The sequence below is a fragment of the Eubalaena glacialis genome, chromosome 13, assembly GCF_028564815.1.
Source record: "Eubalaena glacialis isolate mEubGla1 chromosome 13, mEubGla1.1.hap2.+ XY, whole genome shotgun sequence".
Lineage (NCBI taxonomy): Eukaryota > Metazoa > Chordata > Mammalia > Artiodactyla > Balaenidae > Eubalaena > Eubalaena glacialis.
The window spans coordinates 27,837,371-27,857,181 of record NC_083728.1 but is presented as its reverse complement, the minus strand read 5'-3'; the positions used below and the strand labels follow the sequence as shown (position 1 = coordinate 27,857,181).

The 19,811-nt window shown below is 52.2% G+C and overlaps 1 protein-coding gene across 3 annotated transcripts in view; it reads left to right on the top strand.

Annotated features, from left to right (window-relative positions):
* HM13 (histocompatibility minor 13) overlaps positions 1-16,146 on the top strand; it is a 40,528-nt gene extending 24,382 nt beyond the window's left edge. For 2 of the 3 annotated variants that reach the window (XM_061208448.1, XM_061208447.1), the window contains exons 8-12: positions 930-1,013; positions 6,111-6,147; positions 8,487-8,589; positions 12,881-12,966; positions 15,720-16,146. In XM_061208448.1, the coding sequence (XP_061064431.1) occupies positions 930-1,013; positions 6,111-6,147; positions 8,487-8,589; positions 12,881-12,966; positions 15,720-15,819 (410 nt within the window). In that variant the 3' untranslated portion in view covers positions 15,820-16,146. Of the gene's footprint in view, positions 1-929; positions 1,014-6,110; positions 6,148-8,486; positions 8,590-12,880; positions 12,967-14,689; positions 14,837-15,719 lie in introns of all 3 variants that reach the window. The other variant, XM_061208449.1, reaches the window with a different exon arrangement.
* Positions 16,147-19,811: the final 3,665 nt, after the last annotated feature.

Here is a 19,811-nt window from a genome sequence, read left to right as displayed (position 1 = left end):
CAGGAATTTGGGGACCAGATTGTCCTGATTGTCTTAGCCTTATGCCACACTTGATTCATCCCCTGGGAGTGCGGCCTCACACAAAAGCAGGACTGGGTTAGTAAAGAAGGCATGACAGAGCAATTAACAATGTGTGCAAATCACCTAATCCTCGCCACAACCCTATGGGGTCAGTTCAGCTGTTATACCCATTTTATAGGTGAGACAACCAAGACCCAGAGCAGTTAAGTAACCTGTGCAGTCACACAGGAGAGCCAGGATTCAGACCCACACAGTCTGACCCTGAAGCCCACACATAACTGCTCTCTGCTCCAGGCCCCTATGGATGAAATCCAGCTACAGCTGCCTCTTGCCATAACTGGACATACAGGGAGGCATTTCTCTCAATCTGTATTTATTCAAACAAGCTGGCCAGCAGGATTTCTAAGAGTAAGGGGCTCTAAGCAAGGAATTTATAGCTATGTGACCTCTTCACCCTCAGCAGATACAGAAACAACCTGTAGCCCAAGCTCTCCCTGCTTCAGAACAAGGGTCTGTCCACACCCCAGCTGCAGTGAGATGCAAAGCCTATTAGATGCCAGCACCGTGTGGGCTGTTTGATCTTTTATATACTAGGCTTTAGGGTCAATCCCATTTAACCAGAGTTCTAGCTATAAAAGGGCACTGAAATTGTATGACATGTGAGTTACAGCTGAATAAAGGCATTAAACCTTTAGCCTAGGTAATCCTAGATTCTTCCCAGCTCTAACCAGCTGTGATTCCAGATGGAGACATTGCCCTTCAGCCCTTCGACATCCTCTCAGCTCCCCATTCCCATCCCCCCACCCAGAAATGCAAGTGTGTAAGTTCCATACACCAGAGATGGAGGGCTAGGAGTCAGAGTGAGCTGGGCTCTCACCACCTCCTCGCATCCCTGCCTCCCCCTGCAGTGGTGTTTCCCCAGGATCTGCTGGAGAAGGGCCTGGAAGCGGACAATTTTGCCATGCTGGGACTCGGAGACATCGTCATTCCAGGTGACCAGGCTGAGGTGGGGGCCACAGTGCAAAGGGTGGAGGGGGCTTCCCTGGAGAAGGAGGAGTCCTGTGAAACACAGCCTTACCCACCAGGAGAGGGAAGGAGAAAGGATTAGGCTGGGAGATCTCCCCGCCCCCTGCCCGGGGGTCTGGTGAAGGGGTCCACCTCAGCACACACTGTGGAGTGCCGGTCCTGGGCCAGGCCCTGGGCTGAGCACTGGAGGGACAGTGGTGAGCAAGACTGCCCCTCACGGAGCTTCTGGCTGGGTGAGCAGACATTACTCAAGAACTACAGAAATAAATGTATATGACAGACTGAAATACACTCTAAAAAAGCACGTTCTGTGGCAGTGTTAAAGGAATCTGATCCCCTCACACACTTGCACGTGTACACACCCCTTCCCAGTGTTTTCAGGTAAACAGATGTGCTAGAACTGCCACAGTCCCCTTGGTCCTCCTCTCCCCAGTGCTGGGAGGGCTCCAGGGAGAACATGCACTGTGTGTGGACACGGGGCACCATGGCTGTGGGCTCCTTTGTCTGCAGTCTTAGCAGAGGGACAGGTGGCACGCACCTGCTCGACTGCACGAGCTGGCCTCTGAGCCCATTATCTATGTGTGGGTGCTAGTCAGCGTACCTGTGGATACAGGGACAGGTGCCCCGTGTGCAGGTCTGAGCGTGGACATACATCCCTGGCGGCCTGCAGCCTGAACTACCTGGGGGCAAAGCTGAGCTGCCTCTCTGAGGGCAGCTGAAATGGCTGAGGCTTGGATGCTGTGTGTCTGCGAGATCCAGGCCTGGTGACAGGGGCACAGAACATCCAAAGAGCACTCTTACTCTCCTAGTCCCAGAGGCTCAGAGTCAGAGGATTAGAAGCACCCCTGGTGCTTGCTTAAAAGAGGAAAGTTTGGAACAAATTAAAAGCCAATTTATTTTCCAGTGTAGGACATAATAGCAATTCTGCTAGTAAGCTGGGATGGTACAGGCACTTGTGATACCTTCCTTTTGTGTTACGTATGATGGTGAAGCAAAGGCTTTCTCTCTTGTGCCAGTGAGGAAACTGAGGCTCAGAAATGAAGGGACTTAAGGTAAATTCACACACTAGGAAGCAAAAGGGCCGAGACTCAGACCAGGTCTATCTGACTGCAAAAAAGGTTATATTATCAGAACTGCTTTTATGACAGTAATAACAATAATAAGATAGTCCCAGAACTATCATTTGTCAAGCACCTGTTGTTGGCCAAGCACTATGCTGGGTGTTTTTTAATATGTTATCTTTGCTACTTCTAGCAGCCCGATGAGGTAGAGGGTATTTCCATGTTACTGATGAGGAAACTGAGGTTGAGAGAGACTTGCCTAAGGCCGTGGGGCCATGGTCTTGAAGCCAGGCGTTCCCATAGCCTGTGGTGCTGGGAGGAGGGAAGCAGCTCCATCAGACTGAAGAAACTGAGTCCCATAAAGCATTTGTCTTGCCCTGCAGGGGAGGGTCTGTCACAGGCACCCGCAGACTTCCCCATTGTCCTTGTTGGGTGGTTCTGGGCTTGAGGCCTGCATGGGACATCTCTGCATATCCCCATATTCCTGTGTATCTGAGTCTTTTCAGCAGTCACAATCAGTGTGAGTTATTGCACCCTCACAGAGCCTCGGGGATGATCTTGAAGGAAGAATGGGTTGTGGGGTGTTGCTTTGAGGATCAGATGCATTATTATGAATAAAAGCTCTTGGGAGCTCTGGCCCGTGGATTAGTTGAAGAACAGTTGCAGAATTCAGCTGCCAGGGGCCACTGAGTTCCCAGTTTTCTTTCCAGAACGGCAGCATTTGTCTGTTCTCAGCACCCACCAGCTCCCTACTCACAGTCTTCAGGGAAGACTAACTCATTTTCCTCTTTGAAGTTAATCACATGTTGCCAGTCAGTGCTTCTGATGAGCACAGAATGTTTTGGTTCCTGAGAACCTGCTCTCAACTGAATGAGGTTCAGCCCTGCTCTGTCTGAGCCCAAAGATAAGTCAGGGAGACAGACACACAGATGGACGTGTGTACAACATGCAGAGACCGGACTGGCTGGCTGTGTGTCTCAGGGACTCAGGTTTCCAGCGTGACTGGGCTCGGTTTTGAAGTGCAAATAGTGCAGTGGGTGGACAGAGTTCACTGTCCCTGCCTCAGCTCCTGCAGGACCTCCAGGTGGTCTGCTTGCTCCTACTCTTTATCCCTCCAGCCAAGCAACTGCCATGGGGGCCTTTTTCAAAATCTTTTTAGGTTATTCTCCCACTTAGAATTCTTCCAGTATGTCCCCTTACTCCCACTCCTCTCGTACCCATGGGGCCCTGCATGGCTGGTCCATCCCCAGCATCTCCTGCCCTGGGCTGCAGCCTTACTGGCTCCTTGACCCCTGCCACACCTCCTGAGCCCTCTTTCCTCTTTGCACACGCTGTTCCCTCTCCCTGGCAAGTGTCACTTCCTCAGAGAAGCCCTGCTTCCTCCCCACCTCCCCCCAGCCTGGGTCTCATCCCCTGATAGACCTTCCCATGACACAGGAAGCACCCTTTCACAGGCACAGTCTTACATTGATTTTTTTTTTTAACATCTTTATTGGAGTATAATTGCTTTACAGTGGTGTGTTAGTTTCTGTTGTATAACGAAGTGAATCAGCTATACATACACATATATCCCCATATCCCCTCCCTCTTGCATCTCCTTCCCACCATCCCTATCCCACCCCTCTAGGTGGTCACAGAGCACCGAGCTGATCTCCCTGTGCTATGCGGCTGCTTCCCACTAGCTATCTGTTTTACATTTGGTAGTGTATATATGTCCATGCTACTCTCTCACTTCATCTCAGCTTACCCTTCCCCCTCCCCGTGTCCTCAAGTCCATTCTCTACGTCTGCGTCTTTATTCCTGTCCTACCCCTACGTTCTTCAGAGCCTTTTTTTTTTTTTTTTTAGATTCCGTATATATATGTGTTAGCATACAGTATCTGTTTTTCTCTTTCTGACTTACTTCACTCTGTATGACAGACTGTAGGTCCAACCACCTCACTACAGATAACTCAGTTGCGTTTCTATTTATGGCTGAGTAATATTCCATTGTATATATGTGCCACATCTGCTTTATCCATTCATCTGTTGATGGACACTTAGGTTGCTTCCATGTCCTGGCTATTGTAAATAGAGCTGCAGTGAACATTGTGGTACATGACTCTTCTTGAATTATGGTTTTCTTAGGGTATATGCCCAGTAGTGGGATTGCTGGGTCGTATGGTAGTTCTGTTTTTAGTTTTTTAAGGAACCTCCATACTGTTCTCCATAGTGGCTGTATCAATTTACATTCCCACCAACAGTGCAAGAGGGTTCCCTTTTCTCCACACCCTCTCCAGCATTTATTGTTTGCAGATTTTTTGATGATGGCCATTCCGACTGGTGTGAGGTGATGCCTCATTGTAGTTTTGATTTGCATTTCTCTGATGATTAGTGATGTTGAGCATCCTTTCATGTGTTTGTTGGCAATCTGTATATCTTCTTTGGAGAAATGTCTATTTAGGTCTTCTGGCCATTTTTGGATTGGGTTGTTTGTTTTTTTTTTGATATTGAGCTGCATGAGCTGCTTGTAAATTTTGGAGATTAATCCTTTGTCAGTTGCTTGGTTTGCAAATATTTTCTGCCATTCTGAGGGTTGTCTTTTCGTCTTGTTTATGTTTTCTTTTGCTGTGCAAAAGCTTTTAAGTTTCATTAGGTCCCATTTGTTTATTTTTGTTTTTATTTCCATTTCTTTAGGAGGTGGATCAAAAAGGATCTTGCTGTGATTTATGTCATAGAGTATTCTGCCTATGTTTTCCTCTAAGAGTTTTGTAGTGTCTGGTCTTACATTTTGGTCTTTAATCCATTTTGAGTTTATTTTTGTGTATGGTGTTAGGGAGTGTTCTGATTTCATTCTTTTACATGTAGCTGTCCAGTTTTCCCAGCACCACTTATGGAAGAGGCTGTCTTTTCTCCATTGTATATTCTTGCCTCCTTTATCAACGGTAAGGTGACCATATGTGCATGGGTTTATCTCTGGGCTTTCTATCCTGTTCCATTGGTCTATATTTCTGTTTTTGTGCCAGTACCATACTGTCTTGATTACCGTAGCTTTGTAGTAGAGTCTGAAGTCCAGGAGCCTGATTCCTCCAGCTCCAATTTTCTTTCTCAAGATTGCTTTGGCTATTCGGGGTCTTTCGTGTTTCCATACAAATTGTGAAATTTTTTGTTCTAGTTCTGCGAAAAATGCCATTGGTAGTTTGATAGAGATTGCATTGACTCTGTAGATTGCTTTGGGTAGTATAGTCATTTTCACAATGTTGATTCTTCCAATCCAAGAACATTGTATATCTCTCCATCTGTTTGTATCATCTTTAATTTCTTTCCTCAGTGTCTTATAGTTTTTTGCATACAGGTCTTTTGTCTCCTTAGGTAGGTTTATTACAAGGTATTTTATTCTTTTTGTTGCAATGGTAAATGGGAGTGTTTTCTTAATTTCACTTTCAGATTTTTCATCATTAGTGTATAGGAATGCAAGAGATTTCTGTGCATTGATTTTGTATCCTGCTACTTTACCAAATTCATTGATTAGCGCTAATAGTTTTCTGGTAGCATCTTTAGGATTCTCTATGTATAGTATCATGTCATCTGCAAACAGTGACAGCTTTACTTCTTCTTTTCCAATTACTTACATTGATTTTTGTTAATATTCGATCAGTATGCCCTGCCCCCTCGGCTGGGCTCTGAGAGCAGTGGTTTTGCTTCCCCTTGTATTGCGTACGGTGCCTAGTGCTTAGGCACCCTATAAATGTTTGGGAGGGTAGGCCCAGTGTGCCACACTGTGGTGCTATGAGGTGCCAGGTCAACGTGGTCCCAGACCAAAGCAAAATCCTGGGACCGTCTCATTGTTCCAGGTGGCCTGAAGGTAGAGAAACGGGATTTCTGCTGGCAGTTAGCAGTGTCAGCCACACGCTTGGCCCCTGATGATTGCTCCGTGGCTGAGACCAAGTGGGGACCCAGTTGCATATTAGCTGACTACCCTGCTCCTCCTCTACCACTGTCTAACCTGGCTTTCTCCCCGCAGGAATCTTCATCGCCTTGCTGCTGCGTTTTGACATCAGGTAAGCCGCTTAGGCACGCTAATGCTCAGGTTCCACAAGTGAGGGGCCTCCCCTGGGCAGGGAGGTTCTCTGGGGTTCTTCAGCTTCCAGGAGCCCAAAGGAGGTAACTCGGGACCACACCTTCCACCCCCACAGCAGCCAGGGCAATTCCAATTTTATCTGCGTTTTGCATCTTGAGGTTCTAAGTGTTCATAGAGCCTGGAGAGGGTGGGGGAGGTATGAATCACAGAGTGAGATTTAAACCCAGAGGGTCCTGGTGGTACCCATAGAGCTTTCTCACTGTGTGATCTTGGCGAGTGAACTGACCTTTCTGAGGGAAGGTTTCTCATCCTTAAGTTAGTAGTAAACAGGAGCCCCTGCCTGGGGCTGACCGAGAAGATGTGGAGGGAGTGCTGAGCACAGGCTGACCTCAGCGGCTCCCAGGGAAGTCCAGCTGCAGGCACCGTCGTCATCATTATCACTTTTTATCAGCCCGGGGTCAGGTCACCGTGTCCCAGCTGCTCTAGCTGTTCCACACCCTCTCCTTACTCAGACATTTTCAGCCCATTGTAGAAAGTGAGCACAAGGGCGAGGGAAGGGGGCCAAGTTGAGCCACCCCTTGAAACTCAGAAAAGGTCACACCGAGTTAATGCACCTGGTCAGCCGGGCCTGCCACCAGTAGGTGGTGCTCAGTCTTCCCGGTGGAGGGCTTGCTGTGTGTGCGCTTAATTTTGAGGTGGTTTATGAAATTTTCTTAATCTCCTTGGGCCCAATAGTTGCCAAAACAGTAATAGTGTTGAAAGTGGTAGTGAGAAACTCAGTGCCAGTGTCATGGAAATCCAAGTTGCATGTGAAACTTTAACTTTTCCTCACTGACATAGATCTGGGTTATTTGGGTAGTGCCACTGTGGAGCCTTTGGAAGGGACCTGGCCAGTCTGTAAGTAGAAGCACATCTTTGCCAGCTGCTCTGCCCCTAGATGTTCAGAGGTAATACAAAGAGCAACCCACGGGAGTCTCCAGGCCATTTGCTAGAGATACAGATTCAGCTGGCAGCACCCTCGGAGGAAGGATCTCATTCCTGGCCTGGACTTGCAGGATAGGCAAGTCCTTCCGAGATGGTTCCAGAATCTGCATGACATTCCCAAAGGGAATCCGTTACCCTCCAGGCTGCACAACAGGACAGGTCTCAGTGTACTTGCAGCTCCAGGCTCAGAAGCTGCCAGGGTAAGGAGGGAAGGGCATCAGAAGTACTCATTCATTCCACCGATGTTGCTGGACACAGGCAAAGGTCCTGAGCTGGCATTGTGAAAGGGCATCAAGTGATGGCAATGCCAGGTTGCACGGGTCAGCTCTTCTGAAGCTGATCTTGGGTGAATCTCCCAGGAAGCCACTGGCGTTCTATCCATGTAATCAACATCCATGCAGTATTCACAGCGAGTTACTGAACTATTAGCTCCACTGCGCTTAAAAGAACTTGGCTGTACAGTTTCTGTATCAGTGTTCCTCAAAGCATGATCCACCTGTATCAGATTCAAAATGCAGATCCCCAAACCAACAAGGACCTACTGTATAGCACAGGGAACTATACTTAATATTTTGTAATAACCTGTAAGGGAAGAGAATCTGAAGAAGAATATATATATATATATATATATATATATATATATATATATATATATATATCTGAATCACTGTGCTTTCTACCTGAAAGTAACACGATATTATAAATCAACTATACTTCAATTTAAAAAAAAAAAAAGCCAAAACTAAATAAAGTTATTACGAAATTAAAAAAAAAAAAAAATGCAGATCCCCAGACCTATTAGATCCAACTCCCTGGGAATTGGACCTAGAACTCTGGGTGTTTCTTTTGTTTTGTTTTTGTTTTTGTTTTGTTTTTTTGGTCATGCTGCGTGGCTTGCGGAATCTCAGTTCCCCGACCAGGGATTGAACCTGGCCACGGCACTGAAAGCCCAGAATCCTAACCACTAGGCCACCAGGGAACTCCCATACAGCTCTGTATTTTTTTAACATGCTGTCCAGGTGATTTTTATGCTGGCCTGAGCTTCCTAGCCACTGTTCTAGGTTATAGCATTTGATATTCAACAACCACTAGGGAGATGGCTCGTGGTTTTCCCATTTTGCAGATGAGTAAACTGAGGCTGAAAGAAGGAAAGTGACTGGTCCAAAGACACTTAGCTGGAGCAGAATCAGAGTGCATGCCCACCTCCAAGCCCCCGGCCCAGAGCTCTCAGCCACCCCACACAGCCTCCAGGGTCTTCCCCAGCTCCCCTCCTCCTCACTGTTGCTCTGCAGTGCCTCAGTCTCACCCTCCTCTCTCCCCACATCATCACTGAAGCTTGAAGAAGAACACGCACACCTACTTCTACACCAGCTTTGCAGCCTACATCTTCGGCCTGGGCCTGACCATCTTCATCATGCACATCTTCAAACATGCCCAGGTGAGCATGACTGTCCTCGGTGTATCAGGAGTGCTTTCACTGCAAGTGGTGGGCACTTACTTGTCCCACATGCAAGCAGTCCAGTGGTGTAGAGCAAGCGTGTCTGTGATTCTCTTGACCTTTTCACCTGTGGTCGTTGCAAGGTGACTGCCCTACTTCAGGCAGCACATGCACACTGGTGGCAAGGAGGAGAAGGAGGAAGGATGCCAGCATGCCTGTCGCCTTCATCAGGAAGGCGACACCTTTCTCCGAGTCCTCTCAGCAGATTTTTGCCCACATCTCCTGGGACAGATCAGTGTCACTGGGCCCCAGCTGTAATGTGGCCATGGCTTCTCAGCCTCGGTAGTGGGAGCAGACAGAAGAACGGGATCAGGTGGGTGTTGGGGGTCTCAGCCCATTGTCCACCCACCAGGTAAGTGATAGGATGTCAGGGCCCCCCTTCCATCACTCCCCAAGCAGGCCAGGCTCTGCCCCCTTCTCGCACCTAGATGGGTACTGAGCTGCCACAGAGTGAACCAGGCTGGGCTGGGGCTGAAAGCTGTCAGTGTGGCCTGGAGAAGAGGAGCTGGGGAGGGGAAAGCAAGCAGACAAGGTTGCTCTCTACTGGAAATAAGAGCACTCCCCATGTGTCAGGCTCTGCTCAGTACTTCACGAGGATCCTGTGAACAGATGAGGGAACTGGAGTTCAGGTGCTACGTGGCAAGTGTGTGGTGGAGCCAGGATTCAAACCTGTGTCACGTGAAGACCAAGCCCAGGCTCTGAACCCCTGGCCATGGGAGAGGCAGTGTGGAGTGGAGGCTAAGGGAGCCCTGGTGTGAATCCAGGCTCCACCGTCTGCTTTTGCAGGACTCTGGGCAAGTTGCTGAAGTTATACTCAGGATTCCTCATTGATTCGTGAAAACAGAAAATGAGGATAAATAATAGTAGCCACCTTGGGGTCGTCTGAGGGTGAAATGAGTTAATATAAGTAAAGTGCTCAGAACCATGCCCGGCCCAGTGAGTATTACTGTACCCCCTCCAACCTCCCCTCCTCCTCCTCCCTTCCCCCTTCCCCAGGGCACCGGCCACAGAGAAGCCACATTTAAATTAATCACAAGAGCTGCTGGCCAGTTACTCTGTGCCAGGCACTGTGCTAAACCCTCTCGCTCATTAACTCATTTAGTCCTTATAATATTTTCATATCTACAATGTCTGTGAAATTGATACTAATGTTTTACAGAAGGTCTAAGGTCTCCTGGCCCATAGAGAAACCAAGAACCAGTGGGGAAGCACCTTTCATTCACTTCTGCCCCAAATGGCCTTGGAAGCTCCACAAGCTGAGAGGGACATGCACTTGGCAAGGAGGGCGCAGAGAGTGCTTGGGCCTCCTTGGAGGTCTCTTCTCCAGCTGTCAGTCCCGTGAGAGTCCAAGCCCAGAGCTATTCCACAGAGGGCCACCAGGTGGCAGGCTTGCCTTCTGCCTGGGCTAGACTCAGAGAAGGCTCCATTGGGACCTCTCACAGGCTCAGGGCAGAGGTGGGAGAGGTGGTCCTCTATGTGGGAGAGAGAAAAGGAGCCTTCCCTGGGTGACACAGCAAGTCAAGCTGAGACCTGGCTGGGGCCCTAGACTCCTGGTCTCAGGCCTCTGCTACTCCCCAGCAGCAGCTCAGCTGTTCTCCCCAGTCATCCACATGGGCATCTCTCTGAAAATCTTTTTTGGGATGGGGATCGGGACACAAGGGAAACCTGTTCTTTGAGCTCCTTCTCCCTCTCCAAGACATAGGCAGTCCCAGTGCGAGCAGTTCCCTAGGTAGGGGTCACCTCTGCCTCTGTGTTCCCATTTGGCTTCTATCAAAAATGCACTCCAAGCCAGGATTAGCAGCCTCCTAGAAAGGCCTTTAATGATGATCAGGTGTCCTCATCATACGGACGGAGAGGGAAGCCCAGAAAGGAAAGTGGTTTATCTGTGGTCACACAGCAAAGCCAAGGCACGATGGAGAGGCAGGAGTCCTGACCCCCAGCTCACTGCCCCGAGCTGTACATCCCATCCTCTCCTTAGCACTGACTTTCTTTGGAGAGGTTCCCTGGTGCCTTGAGAGGAAAAAAAAGAATAGGTTTGTATCCCTGTGATACTAAGCAAACTCACTTCTTCCCAAAGGAGCCCCTCAGTTGCTGCCAGCTCTTAAGTGAGGCAGGCCATGGTGGGGCCAAACTTCTTCTCACCCTCCTCCTGGGAAGCCTTCTATTTTGCCCAGCCTGGCCTTGGTGAAGAAAATATACTGGACTTAGAGACAAAGGAACCTGGGTCTGTATCCTGACCAACTGTGTGATTTAGGGCAGATCCTTTTTTCTCCTCTGATCTTCAGAAAAAGTGATCTACTTTTCAGAAATTAAATTTTAATCAGTTTGTATTTGTTTTATTTTTATTTCATTAATTTTTGCTTTGCCTTTATTATTTTCTTCCTACTTTGGGGGTGTTTATTTTATTCTTTTTCTGGCTTCCTGATTTGAAAACTGAGATTGTTTATTTCCAGTCTTTCTTGTAAATATACTTAGGGTTACAGATTTTCCCCTGAGTACTGCTTTGGCTGCCTCTCACAAGTCTTGGTGCACACCTTTGTCGTTGTGATTTCTATCATTCTTGGCCCAAAGCCTATCTCATAGCAAAGACCTGATGCAGGAGAAGAAGCTCAGCTGCCCAAGTTCAAATCCCAACTCAGCCACTTAACACCCTGTGTGACCTCAGGCAAGTCATTTCCTTCTGAACCTCAGTAGCATCATCTGTAAAACTCAGATCCAAATGATTAGGGTGTTATTAGTTTCAAGGATAATATATATGAAGTGGGGTAGTTCACAGCTCACCCATGGCAGGAGCCAGGAAATGGTCTGATGGTCAGCCTCAGGAGACTGTGGAGCCCTGTTCTCTAGCCAGGGGCTGGCTTTGCCTTTGGAATGATGTCTCCTTCACGCTCACCCTAGTTATCTCCAGGACACCCCCTTAATTTTCTGAGCATCTGTGAGGAAGCCATTGGCTTAGTATTTACCAGGCCTCCTTCTGAGTACCAGGAATACAGCAGTGAACAAGACAGCTGTGGAGCCTGCCCTCATGGAGTTGACAGCGTAACAGGAGACAAACTCCAGCCTATAATGGCACAGGGATGTTTCAGTCCAAGTTGCCAGAGAATGTTGTGAAGAATTGCGGGGGGAGTGGGGGTGCTGAGAGTGTGCAGCAAGAGGGCCTGACTCCATGCAAGCAAAGGCTGCCCCACAGAAGTAACAGCTGAGCTGAGGTCTGATGGAGGAGGAACCTAGGCACAGGTGGGAAGAACATCCCAGAAACGGCACATGCAGACGTCCTGTAGCTTCAGGTGACAAGGAGGACCAAAATGAGACCAGTGTGGCCAGAGTAGGGCAGGGCAGGTGAGGTTGGAGAAGGAAGCAGGGGTCACATCTCATGGGGACTTCAGGCTGCTGGGAGCATTGGGGGCCATGGAGGGTTGATCAGTAGCATGAGGTCCAGCTTTCAGATGCTGCAAGGAGAAGAATGGCTTTGGAGTTTGGGGGGTGCCCAAGTTCAACCTCCAGTTTGCCATTTAGGCCTCCAAGGCCTGGGCTACCCCCTCTCTTCCCAAAGCATCAGCCTTCCTTCCGTACACAAGGAGGATGGTCACAGCGGGTGTGGAGATGGACTGAAGCGCACCCCAGAGACTGAGCTCGGTGCACACGTAGGTACTCTGGGAGCAGGGCCTGTTAGTGTAATTGTCCCATCCTGCAGACCCAGCTTCACCAGGAGTTTCCTCACAGGCTCTGGGCCCAGACCACCTGGGCATGAATCCCGGTGGAGCCAATGACCAGTTGGGTGACCTCAATCCAGGCCACAGAAAGTACTCCATCCATAGCAGCTATGTCGTAATCATTGTCATTCTAACAGCATCTCCTGGAGCGTTGTTAAAAGTGCAGACTTCCAGCCCCAGACCTAGGCAAGCAGGGTCTCTGGGAATAGGACCAACTCAGGAGGTTGCAAGTTGGAACCTGATGTCGTGGGCAGTTGGGATGCTGCCATCCAGACTCATGGGCGCCCTTAAAGCCCTGCATACTTGAGTTTCTTTGGGTTTCTTGTGTTCCCTCCCAGAGAAGAACAGCCCTGGTCTGGAGTCAGGAGCCCTGGGTTTGGGCCCAGCCACTGACTTGCTCTGTGAACCTGGGCAGTCGGTGTCCCTCAGTCACACCCGGGAGAGGGTTGGGGTGATGGGCACAGCCCTGAGCGTGTGCCCTGCCCATCATTGCCTCACCAGCCTGTGTTCTCTCTCAGCCTGCGCTCCTGTACCTGGTCCCCGCCTGCATCGGCTTTCCTGTCCTGGTGGCACTGGCCAAGGGAGAAGTGACAGAGATGTTCAGGTAAGAGGCGGCAGGGGGCAGAAGTCTGCATGGCACAGGTGCACCTGCAGGCAGCTAGTGGAGCCTGCCAGGGCTGTTGGTACATGTCTACAGGGGAGCACTGTTCCCACCACCGGCCTCACCCCTCGCCCTTTCCACCAGCACATGGGTGCCAGGCCCGTGGGCACCAGCAGAACCCTCCTGGGGGCCAGGAGCCAGGGGAGGGCAAGGCCTTGGGGCTCTCGAGGCAGCCCCCACACCCAGATGCCAGCTGAGTCTTGAGAAGGAACTGGCTGGTGTAGATTCCCCCCCAGGCTGCCCCACTGACTCTGCTGCCATGTGACTTCAGGCATGTCCTTTCCCTCCTCCAGCCTCAGTTTCTACACGTGAGTAATAGAGGGGACCCTAGTGTGATGGAAATGCCCTATTAGAAGTCAAGTGTCAGTCCCCATCCAGTCGCCTCTGTGGCTGTAACCCACAGCTAGCTGCTTTCTCTCTGTCTCAGTCGCACACATACCCCTTCCCCATGGCCGTCCGCACACGTGCCACACCGATGATCAGCCCCACCCTGACCCCAAGGCCTGCATGACTCCGACAGGTGTCTGCTCCCCAGCAGCACTGACCCCACCCGCCAGGGACCCAGAAATAGCTGCCAGCTGCAACTGAAGCTGCCCACTCAGGGGCCTTTCACCCAGCTCCACCTGCGTGGCCTCCCGGTTGTCCCTCGAGCGCCTGCCAGAGCCTTCTGTGCACCTGGCTGCCTGCAGGGGAACCTGTGACTCACCCCTCCCCCGTGCCTGCCTCTGCCCTTCCTAGGAGCCCCAGGCTCCCAACCTGCCTGCTCGTGGCTCCCGGCCTGGCAAAGCCCTGTGGACTCTGAGGCAAGGCTGGGGGTGAACTTGGGGGCAGATCTGGGGGAGCTCTGGGGGCAGGGGTGGGACCTGAGCCCTGAGCTCAGTCCCTACCCTCACCCTCGGCTCCCAGCCCCCACTTGGGGTCACCTCCCCCGCCAGGACAGAGGGTGCCTGCCTTTAACCACTTGGTGCTTGGTTTCTCTAAATGTTCGCCCACATGGGCGCCCCACCTTTCTGTCCCCCACTCCCCAGGAGGTTCTTAGATTGAGGTGATAAAGCAAATGGTCTCTCTCTTCTCTTTCTGCCCATCTCTCTCCCTACCTAATTCTCCACCTTATCTTTGGTTTTACTTTTCTTTTTATTGGCACTCTCTTTTTTTTAATTCATTTACTTCTTTTTAAATAGGTAACACATGCACATCGGTCAAAATTCCACAGCATGAAAAAAAAAAAAAATCCATAGCACGAGAGGGACAACCCCTCAGACCTCAGCCACCCCCAGAGGCCAGCTCTGTCCCTGGACATTCAGAGACATCTCTGCACCTAAAAGCACGTATGTGTGTACACATTCTTGTGCAGATGGTGGCATTCTTGGAGCATTCTGCATCTTGATTTTTCACACAAGGGTGTATCTGAGAGATGTTTCCGCAGCAGCACGTATACATCTAGGGCATCCTAGTTTTTTTGCAGAGTGTCCCCCTATGTAGGTGCATCTTTTTTTCTTTGTTCTCCAAGTAACACTGGCTTCTTTCCACAGAGCCTGAAAGTACAGAGATAGATAAAAGTAAGACCCAGTTCTGCTCCCTGCTCCTTGGAAGAGAAGTCTCTGTCCTCCCTTAGTCTCTTCCTCTCCATCTCTTTTTTCTGTCTCTCTGTCTGTCTCTCACACAGCTACGAGTCCTCAGCGGAAATCCTGCCTCATACCCCGAGGCTCACCCACTTCCCCACAGTCTCGGGCTCCCCAGCCAGCCTGGCGGACTCCATGCAGCAGAAGCTAGCTGGCCCTCGCCGCCGGCGCCCGCAGAATCCCAGCGCCATGTAATGCCCAGCGGGTGCCCACCTGCCCACTTCCCCCCACTGCCCTGGGGCCCAAGGTAGGGCAGACACCCCAGCTCCAGTGTACAGGGCAGGGGCAGGCGGCAAGAGGCAGCTCCTCCCCCACCACCAGGCAGTCACAGTGCCCAGCCGCAGGGTGGGGGAGCAGGGCCCCAGAACCCTGGTGTCCTCACCAGTACGGTGGGGCTCATGTGAGAGTGGGTGTCAGCAGCCCTTGTCATACAGCAGTAGACACTGTTACCACTCTCCGTATATGTATAGCCTTGGGCAAGTCACTTTCCTCTCTCGGAAACCTCTCTGTTCATCTGTAAGTGGGCACGTGCCTGCCTTGTGGGGTTGATCTGGTAAGGAAATGTGAGTATGGTTCTTGGCATGAGCTCACTTGCTCAATAAGTGGAGCCCCTAGTAAGAATTAAGCAGGGTGTCCGCCTGGGAGAGTGGCACCCTGCCACTTGCCAGTAGAGCAGCCCCCTGCCTGCCCGCACCCCTGGGGCTGAGCTGTGACTCCTGCCGTGTGCCCCGGGAGGCAGCGCATCTCCCGTAGCCTCATCCTGGCTGCCCCTTTTTTCCCCCATTCTCTCCAGTGGAAGGTTCAAGAAGCTTAAAATTGGTCTTCACAAGCCCAAGCCCAACCTCTCCCGTTTGCCACTGCCCTTGCCACCTCTTGGCACCACCAGGCACAGAGAAAGCGGAGCAGGCAGCCTGTCTGAGGAGGGCGCACAGCGGGGCCGGGCCAAGTCCTGGAAGGTGCTGGGCCGAGGATGTGTGCGCCCAGGGGTTTCCCGGCGATGGTGGGAGGTGGGGCACAAAGATTCTGCTCTTCCCTCCTCTAAATGTGTCGTCGTCGTTTTGTTCTTTTGGTCAGTTATGAGGAGTCAAATCCTAAGGATCCAGCAGCAGTGACAGAATCCAAAGAGGGAACAGAGGCCTCAACATCGAAGGGGCTGGAGAAGAAGGAGAAATGATGCGGCTGGTGCCTGACCCTCTGAGGGCCAGACACACGGGCGGGGTGGTCCCCCCCACACGGGCCCGCACGGCCGCAGTCCTGCTGAAGGGGACCGGCAGCTCCAGGAGAGGGGCAGGGGCAGCAGGCTCCCTCCAACGGGACCTCCGGGGCCTGGTTCCCTCTCCCCCTTCTCTGGCCTCGCTCTGCCCCTCCCCATCCCTGCCCACAAAGGAAGCCCCAACTGCCCCCACCCCCCCGCAAGGTGCCAGGTGGGAAAAGTGGGTCTGATTTTTAGACTTTTGTATTGTGGACTGACTTTGCCTCACATTAAAAATTCATCCCATTGCCCGGGCAGTCCACTGTGCTTCTGGAAGGTTCTTACCCAGTATCTTACAATGGGTTTACTAGGTCTCACCCTCCCACCCAGAGACTTTCCTGTAAGGAAGGAGACTGGACCGTCGCAACCTGTGTTGAGGCCCTGACCTCTGGGCCCCTCCCTGTATGCCCACCCAGTGCCTGGCCAGTATGCCAGCTCAGCACCCCCAGGATACCCTCTGGCCAGAAGAGGGGGCCCTCGAGCCCTCTCCCCTGCCATCCAGTTTTCCTGCCACACTGCTCCCAATACTTGGGGGCAGTGAGGGTGTTGGACAGCTGCTGGATGCATTACCTACTGGCGGAAAGGTTTGCAGGGAGGAGGCCGTGGTACCAAAAGGCTGACCTGACTCAGCAAGGGGATCATTATCTGCAAAGCCAGGGAAATGGGCAGGGCCGTATGAGCCCCAGGAAAGAGTTTGGATTTTATTCCCAGGCTGGCAGAAGTCATCTTCTGTGATCCTGATGTCCCCATGGCTTCAGCTGGAGAGCACTTGGACTCTAGGTTGCCCTAGAGATGAAGGCCCCACCGCTCCCGTTCTGCCCATTCCTGAGATTGTTCCCAAAGTGACTACTGTAAGGCCAGAAAGATCCTGATTCTAGGAGCCGCCCCCAGGGCCCCTGGAGAGGCTGGGGGGCGGGGGTGGGGGGACTGGGCCCACTGTTTACGAGAGGCCATCCAGGCCCAAGAGCTGGAGATCCCATAGCTAGGGTTTCTCCAAGGTTTGCTAAAGACAGCAGCCCTGGCCTGTAGGAGAACCCCCAGTGGACCAAGCCAGGGGTGGGCACAGCCCTCATATGCCTGCCTGGGGTGGGGTCACTGGGTGGAGAAACTGATGTGGGAGAGGGTGGCCACTGGCCTGAGACTCAGACCTTCAACACCCCACCCAGAGATCTCTCTTGCCTGAGCTTCAGGTTTAAAGGCTGAAAATGACAGGGGCTTCCAGACAGTTTGGAGCTAAAGCACAGGTAGGAGCAGAGAAGCGCAGCTGTTACATGTACCGAGCACCTCAATACAGGATTTCACTTCTCATACTCTCAGGCTGTGGGTGCTAGTATCAGCCCCATTGCACATGTGAGAGAGTTGAGGCAGATTACCTAATCATAGACATGGATTTGACCTTGAGCAATCTGAATCAAATTCCAGAGTTCCTAAGGACTTCGCAACTCCTCTGCAGACCCCTGGGCCTGAGTCCCTACCAACTTCTCTGGGCCTTCTGGAAAGGAGGGGTAGGAAATCTCAAAAGCTTCTCCCAGTCCAGGGGGTCCCTTTCAGGGACTTCTTGGATCTCTGCCGACTCCAGCCGACTCCAGAGGGGAGGCCGTGTGGTCCTGGAACAAGGCCTCTCTGAGGGCGGCAGATGGGGCAGGCAGCCCAGGCACACAGCACGGTTGGTTCTGCAGCCCGGAGCCCACAAAGGCCTCATTGAGTCACCGCCGGCCCCCGGCGGAGGCTGAGGTGGCAGTGGCGCCGGGCGCCTGCCACCTAATGACCGTCCTGGCCCGGCCAGATGTTCCACAGACCTCGGCAGCGGCCGGCCAGGGCCCGCCGGCCAGCCGGCACCGCAGAGGCCACTCTAATTCCAATTAACCAGCTTCAGCTGAGCAAACAGCGGGCAGTGGTGGCCCAGCCCGGGCGGTAGGCCCGGCCCGCAGAGCCTCCGAGTCTAGACTCCAGATGTGAACCGCCACAGCCAGAGTCCCATGGAAAAATGGCACCAGGCCGGGCACGGATTGGGTCTGCACGCCGGAGAGGTGGGGGTGGGCAGGGCCCTGGGTGGGCCTAGTGCCAGCCTCACCCTGGAGTAGGAGTGGGTTCTTGGGAAACTGCTCCGAAGCCCCCATATTCTGCCCCTGATTTGTTAGGTGTCCCTCTCTGTGGCCTCAGTCTCCCTTGACTATGGTAGGTGGGAGGGGTCTAATGTAGGGGAAGGGAGAAGGCCAGCCCTGCTGAGAGCTCCAGTACATTATTTCATTTGTATTTCACCTGTGTCTAGCATTATGCTATGTATTTTAGAAAAATTTATGTAATCGATATAACAGCCCTGTGAGGTAGGTACCATCATTTTTACAGGTAAAGGAAATTGAAGCAGAGAGACATTAAGTGCCCAAGGGGAGGATTTGAACCCAAGGTGCCTGGCTTCCAGAATCACGATGTTCACCACAGGTGGTGTTGATGCAAGTCAGGATGCTAAATTCTGGGTTCCTGGCCTTGTGGTGGTGTTGGAGGAGAGGGTCAGCGTCTGACAGCAGGGCTGGCTACCACAATGTGACGGGCAGGCCTGCCCACTCTGTCCTGTTTCCTCAGCTGTGAAATGGGTAAGACCCTCCTGGGTGGCTCCAAATTTGGGAGTAAAGCCCTGAGATGCCCTTTTGGGGCTTCAGCACCATCTATGAGCTGGGCATCGGTCAAGCCGCTGGACACAGCAGGGAACACAAGTCAAGCGCGGGTTCCCCAGCTGACCTTGTGATCAGGGAGACAGACTTAAAACGGCTGAACAAATGGATAATGCCAAGACCTCAGGCAGGAGAGGTGCCACCGGTCCCACGCCAAAAAAAGGGCAAGACTTGCCCGGGGTCTCATAAGGAGTGGAGACCAGAGGCGGGGCCTGCTGCTCCCTGCCCACCCGGCTCTCCCACCGCTAGGATCCCCTCCACGTTCCAGGCCGGGTCGTGGGAGGCGGAGGTTGGGGAGGAGGCAGCATCCTGTCCGGGTGCGTCAGGAAGGGCCGAGCGGGAAGGAAGGCACCACCCCCACCCCCGCCGCGGCCACACCTGGGCTCTCCAGGCGGGCAGGGGGGCCCGGGCCGGCGCCTGGCTCCAGCGAGTCTGGGCCGCCTCCCCGCGCCGCCCGGCGGGGGCCGCCAGATGGGCCGGCCGCCCGCCCAGCTACGCAGGCAGGAAACAGCCGCCACGGCTGCCAGGAAGGCGGACGCGAGTGGCGAGGCGGGGCCGAAGTGGCCCCGGCCCCTGAGGGGAGGGGTCAGGCGCAGGCGCGGCCAAGACCCTGTGAGCCGTGGAATGCCGGCTCAGCCGCCTACTTATCAGGGTTTCCTTGGGCAAGTCACTTCTCTTTTCTATCCCCCAGTTTCCCCACCAGTAAAATGCGTCTGCTTATCCCAGCTCTTTTCTTATCACTGTGTGACCTCAGGTCAGTGTCTTTCCCTTCTGTTCCTTGGTTTCCTTACCCAGAAAATGGGGCAACAGCGATGGGCCATCTCCACTGAGATAAAACTCTGGGAGGGCTGAGCCTTTGCTTTCCTCCCCACCGTTGTAACCTAGCATATGGCCCAGTGACCTAAACAGTGGCACTCAGTATTTGTTGAATGACTTGTTGAATGTCCCAGGTCTAGGACGATCCTAGGGGACTGGCACATAGAAAGCACTTCATAAATGGACATGCTCACATTGCCTTGGGTCTGCTGCTTACCCACAGTGTGGCTTCAGGCAAGCAGCTTCCGGTATCTGAGCCTCAGTTTTCTCGTCTGCCCCACGGGTGGCTGTGAGGATTTAATTGAAATAATCCATGGAAGTAATCCATGGAAAGCACATACAGCAGGTCCCCAATAGATGATATTTATAGAAGAGTCTACAAGATGTGTAAAAAGAGATACTAATTTGGGTAAATTTGACGATAAG